We start from the raw sequence: 5,972 nt of genomic DNA, 5'->3' as shown, positions 1-5,972 counted from the left end.
CGCTGAGCGCATGGAGCTGGAAGACGACATGAAGGAAGAGACAGAGGAGGCGGAGGAGGGCGTCGGCAATGGCTGCGGCGGCGGAAGGCGACGGCGGCGGCGCGAACGGGATTTCGCTAGGGTTCGGAGGAGAGGAAGCGGAGAGCGAGAGGATAAGGAAGCGGAGAGCGAGAGGATATGGGTTGCGGGAGGGAGGAGACAGGAGCGACCCGGTGCGGTCCGACCAGGTGGGGTGCGGTCCGACCAGGTGCGCGCATATTTGCAAAAAAACCTCCGGCCATCTAGTATTAACGCCGCCCCCCCCCCCCCCCCCCCCCCCGACAGGTGCTGCACAAGTGGCGGTCAAAGCACAGCTGGCAACGGCTGACTCGGCCAAGTCAGCAAATACGTAGCTCCAATCGTATATACGGATTAAAGTGAACCCCTGCGCAAGTAGATGGACTGTATTTCAGGTATTTTGAAGTAGTGGTACTTAAGTGTCAGCCGGCTCAAGTTTTGTGACCTATGATGAATTTTTCTCATTCTGAAAATATGTTCGGACCTTTTAATTCCAAATCTCTCCTCCGGGTCGGTCAAAAGGTCCAAAGCCCAAAAGCAAGAAGCAAACAAGCCCAAACCCTTTCAAGGAGCCCCCCAACCCCAAGCAGCCGCTGCCGCGCCGCAATCGTCCATGGCGGCTCAGCCGCCGTCTTCCGGCTTACCGGCGGCAGCCGGAAACACCAAGCGCACCTCGAAGCGGAAGCCCAAGACAAAACCAGCCGCCCCCTCCGCCCTAAACCCTAACTGGGCCCAGCTCCAGTCCAAGCTCCCCGCGTCCACGTTCCTCGGCAAGCGCAAGCGCCCCGCCCCTTCTCCGCCCCCTGAGCCGTCTCCTACCCCGGAGGCAGCGGAGCTGAGTTTCAAGCTTGAGCCGACCTCTGACGACACCAGGTGAGCGGGCCCTGCCAGTTAGCTTCCCTTGTATGCCGCTTTGAGACGTTTGGGCTTTGATTTGGTGGTGGTGGTCAGCTTGACGAAGGCGTTGGCGCTGGATTGCGAGATGGTCGGGGTTGGGGCCGGTGGCAGCAAGAGCGCCCTCGCCAGGGCCACCTTGGTAAACACCAATCACCACTTTCTTTTGTTTGGTTTCTTGTGTATTTACTTGGTACAGTGCCATGCTTCATTGCTAACTATGCCATGCCAATGGTAAGCGCTTGGGATGTACGGGATTTCTTGTTGAATTGAATGGGAAGAATGGGGTTCGAGGAGCTGCGCAGTCTTGAGACAACTGCATGTATAATGTTTTGCATTTCGTGCGGAATGACATTTTCTTCGAAGGGCTTATCAAGTTGTGTCTGGCATAGGATCTAAAGAAGCAAGAGCACCGCAATTAGTTGGTTATTAGAAGCATCCCAAAAGCGTCTGGGTCGAAATATGACTTCCGAATTAAGTTCCGAATTGTTGATGCGGCCAAAGGTAGTGGGGTTGCCATATGCAAAAAGGAACCCATAACCAGAGCTTTGTAGCTATGCGATGTCTTGAACTTTCGGGCTAGAAGGTGCTTTTGGCAACTTCAGAAATCAGATTGATGCCACATTAGTATGTTTAGAAGTTGGTTGCTTTATTTGGCTGCAAGAAGATGTTGTAAGCTTGAATTTCGAAGGAGTAACCAGTACTACAATATTTAGGTATTATTAGTTTAAATACCTCTTAATTAGCTTACGTTCCTTCTAGTAGTAATGTATCGTGATTGTTACATCATGTGTTAGGGTAGGTATAGTGGTCATCCATGTCAACTAAAGATGACAATAAAAAAACATATTATACAATGGAATACTCTTGGTGTTATGTCTAGCAATTAGTGTTTGATGCCTCTAAAATTTGTGGTGATTGCTTCCTCAAATCCAAAATGCAAGTCTGTTACGACATGACAGTCTTCAAGACAGTGCTTTGACCATCAGTTTCTAGTGTCTGAAATAAAACCATTATTACATTATAGAACTGCATTTCATCATGATAAATCTAGTAAGTGCCTCTTTGCTTCCATCGAAGTTCATAGGAATTCTAGAGGATTCCATTCCATAGGAGTTTTTCTCATTGGGCTTGTTTGCTTTGTCGAATTGGAATTCATATGGGTCCAACCTAATGGAAACATCTCTTTATTTTAGTGACAACTACGTCATGTGATTAACCATTCGGGGAAAAAAAATCCTATGTTGTTTCCTGTGGCGTAACCAAGCAACATCAGTTACACATTCCTGTATGATTCAACATGTCATGATCCAATTCCTATGTTTTTCCTGTTTCTGTTCTTTTAAAATCCTGCGACCAAAAGGCCCTAATATCAGTTTGATATTTGTGATGTTACTAATTCTTTCTTTATAGATGGTCAAACTTATAAATGAATTCATAACATTTTAGGAGTGTTTGTACTCTACTTTTTCCTACAGACTTGGATGCATATACAGTTAGCAGTAGCAATCCTAATATTCCACTACATATATATTAAAACACCTGCAGTTTGTTACAGCTAAGAGTAATTCGTTAAGTTCATTTTTCTCTGGCGAAGCTCAAACCCTGGTTACGTGGAACTAACCACTGACACATACTCTTGCTTTCTTCTGTTATGACCCTGTCGTCCATCATTACCCTTCCTTCCAATGTCTGTGGAGGGTTAACACTCTAGAACAGTAACACCCCCTGCCAAGCAGTTCCATCGGAGCAAATCCCAGGCAAAGCTCGTCTGAATCCCACATATACCCCCGCCTTATCCGAATACATCATGAAATTAAGAAGGGAGAGGGGCGAGCGTGGCCTATGCAGCCATCATGAACATGAAAAGAAGCAGCTCTGAACCAAGAGAAATCTAGAACTCTGGCAACATTTTGTATCATGAACAAAATATCATTTCATTTTCTAGGAAGGAGAGAGAACAGAGACATGAAGAAAAATTGTAGTACTCAACATTTTGTATCCACCACCACAAACATGATCCATTACCATCTGGATAAAAAAAATCATATTGAGAAAAAAAAATCTCTTGACCAAAACGATCAGCACCTAGGGTGTAGAATACCTATTTTTACACCACTACACCATATTTTTACGTTCCATACATGTTGTCTTACATCGAAGTAAATAAGAACATATGAAAATGTATATCGGCCGTAATTTTTTACATGACATAAAATTACAAACGTAAAAGCACAGCATAAAATATACATATAAATGCAACTTTGTGCTTTTATGATTCATATCTTATTTTTCTTATGCCAATTTTTGCGTAGTGAACCAATATGAAGGTAGTATTTGTATACCAAACGCAAGTTCAAAATATAACGACGTAGCAAAACCGTAGGTGCAAAGTAACTTAGTCTGCACCCTGGGTGCTCAATAGCATTGTACATATAGGGTATAGCTGCGGTTTGCTGCTGGCGTTGTTGGAGCCTTCTCCCGTCTGGTGAGACCCACGTGTTTGGGATGTGTTTGTGTGTGTGTGTGTGGGGGGGGGGGGGGATAGAAACGGCGTGGAGGATTTCCCTGATAAAGGCCACGTGAGGAGCCCTCCTCGATGTCTAGCCGCGGTTCAACGGTGGTGTTGTTGGGGCCCGGCACCAGTCAAGCGAGATCCACATGTCATGGAGAGAAGGGAGCAATGAGGTCCCTCCCTGACAGCGGTGGCACGTGTGAGCCTAGCGATGGTTCGGTTGTGGCGTCATTGGAGCCTGGCTCCAGCCCGGTGAGATCCACGTGTCGTAGAGAAAGGGGAGCAGTGAGGATCCCTCCCTGATAGCGGTGGCACGTGTGAGCCTAGCCATGGTTTGGTAGTGGCGTCATTGGAGCCTGGCTCCAGCCCGGCGAGATCCACGTGTCGTGGAGAGAGGGGAGCAGTGAGGTACCCAGCTGGGTTACACGAGAGTGGAGAAAGGTGGGTCGTGTGAGTGGGAAAAGAGAGGTGGGTCATGTGTGTGGTACATGTTGATGCAGTTGCACTCGTCATTATCAGCGGGGATCAAATGACGGTGGTGGGGAGCACCTGGTGTAGGGTTCCGGTGGTATGTGCCGGCGGTGGTGGACAAAGTAGATGTAGAGTACAGTGTGTATTGGAGGACGATGAAGAGAGGGAGGTCTATGTATTGGAGTTCATATGCTGAAATACTTTTCTTAGTATATTCGTACCCTCTAATGTTATTCTGCTTTCTGTTAGGTTAATTCCTTTGGCAACGTAGTATATGATGAATATGTGCGACCAATGGAGCGAATTGTGGACTACCGTACCCATATTAGTGGGATTAGACCTAAGCACATGAATAAAGGTAATGTCATTAGTATATTAGCACTATGTGTTATTATATTTTTCTGTTGAGGTTTGCTATTTGTATGGGTCATGCAACACCATTTTATGATACTACAGCCAAAGATTTCTCGATCGTTCAGAAGGATATAGCTGAGCTTATCACAGGAAGGGTTCTTGTTGGACATGCCTTACACCATGATCTTAAGGTTGTTACGGATCTTAACCCCATTCGTGAAGCACTTTGTTATGTTGTCTAATGTGGTACAATCTTTGCCAGGTCCTGCTACTAGGCCACCCAAAAAAGGACATAAGAGACACCTCAGAATATGAGGTTTTCCGACGGTTAGATGGTCTTCTAAATATCTACTCTTACTAAGATTGCTTAGCACTGTAGTGACATGTGTTTCAATTTAGGGAGGGCAAGCGGAGATCGTTGAAAGATCTTGCTGCTCAAGAACTTTCTGTTAAGATACAGCAGCAAGAGCACTGCCCGGTATGTGTGATACTGTACTCATAATGTATTTTTATACGGTGTTTAAGCCTCGAGTTCAGTTTTGAGCCCCTCAACAGTATATTTTGGTTTATTTTAGCCCATTCCAATCCTCTTTTGCTTCAATGACTAATAAATCAGTGTCACGCCAACAAATTGTGTTAAGTTGAACTAGAATGATTCAGGAGCTTACTAAACAACATTTAATGTTGAGTGCTTGATTATACAAACGCAAATAGACCAGGGGCTTATTATGAAATTTGTCTTGTTTATCAACTATGTGATTGGTTCTTGTGATCCATAGCTTACCACTCGTTCACATAGCCACTTGCTAGTAGACTGAAAATTCATTATCCTAGTCTAACACTTTCCTGCTCATATTAGTTGTGTCCATAACTAGTTTGCATGGTGATTTTGGTAACCGTATAGATTGAGGATGCTCGCGCAGCAATGTTCATTTACAAGAAGCACAAGAAAAGTTGGGAGAAGAACAAGAAAGAGCAATTCAGGTTCAAGAACAAGCAGAAGAAGCGAGGCAGTAAGAAATCTGCTGAAGCCAATGAGAAGGACCCCAATGTCCCAATAGTTCTACTCTAGGAAATATAGATGTAGGGGGCCAGGGCCAAGCCAGTGTCGTTCTTAACATGGATTTCACGACGCCAAAGGGTATGCCGTCGTGTGGGAATTTCAGATGACCCTGTCAAGAACTCAAGATCAGCACGCCAACCTGGGAATTTTCTCCAGATGAACCATGAACTTGGGTACCATGCCGGACCGGGTAGATGGATATCTGTTGATTCTGGTTTCTTTACGCCGCATCTGTTTCAGGGATTGATTGAAAATTGTGTGGTTGATCATTCCCCACATCACGTGTGACGAAACTTCGCACTTGCATGCGGGTTCTGTAACAAGATATTTACATGATCAGCTGAAAAATGTCGCAGCCGATAATATTTGGTTGTTGGTAATTGCATTTTGAGTACTTGGGTTGGCTTATAACTAGAGTAGATGGCACGTGCACTCATCATAACCGGTGCGAGTTGCACGTGATCGAGTCCCACGGCAGAGCCCCATTGTCAAACCTTCACGAACTGTACGGAGGAAGAGTGGACGCTGAGATCGGCGATCAACGGCAAGTGGGCAAGTGAACCACCTACTGCGTCCTCACGCATCGTTTTCCTTTCTTGAAGGCGCCTTCATATATCT

At 45.6% G+C, this 5,972-nt stretch overlaps 1 protein-coding gene across 1 annotated transcript; it reads left to right on the top strand.

Moving 5' to 3' along the window:
- The first annotated feature begins 585 nt into the window (after positions 1-585).
- LOC125522195 (Polynucleotidyl transferase, ribonuclease H-like superfamily protein) lies at positions 586-5,734 on the top strand. The gene is made up of 7 exons (XM_048687284.2): positions 586-930; positions 1,009-1,093; positions 4,187-4,295; positions 4,394-4,482; positions 4,554-4,618; positions 4,691-4,769; positions 5,196-5,734. The coding sequence occupies exons 1-7, from the start codon at positions 671-673 to the stop codon at positions 5,361-5,363; spliced, it is 855 nt and encodes a 284-aa protein (XP_048543241.1). The 5' UTR covers positions 586-670; the 3' UTR covers positions 5,364-5,734.
- Positions 5,735-5,972: the final 238 nt, after the last annotated feature.

The sequence above is a fragment of the Triticum urartu genome, chromosome 7A (genome assembly GCF_056163025.1).
Source record: "Triticum urartu cultivar PI428250 chromosome 7A, HENAU_Tu73, whole genome shotgun sequence".
Classification (NCBI taxonomy): Eukaryota; Viridiplantae; Streptophyta; class Magnoliopsida; order Poales; family Poaceae; genus Triticum; species Triticum urartu.
This window is presented reverse-complemented; position numbering and strand designations above follow the sequence as displayed.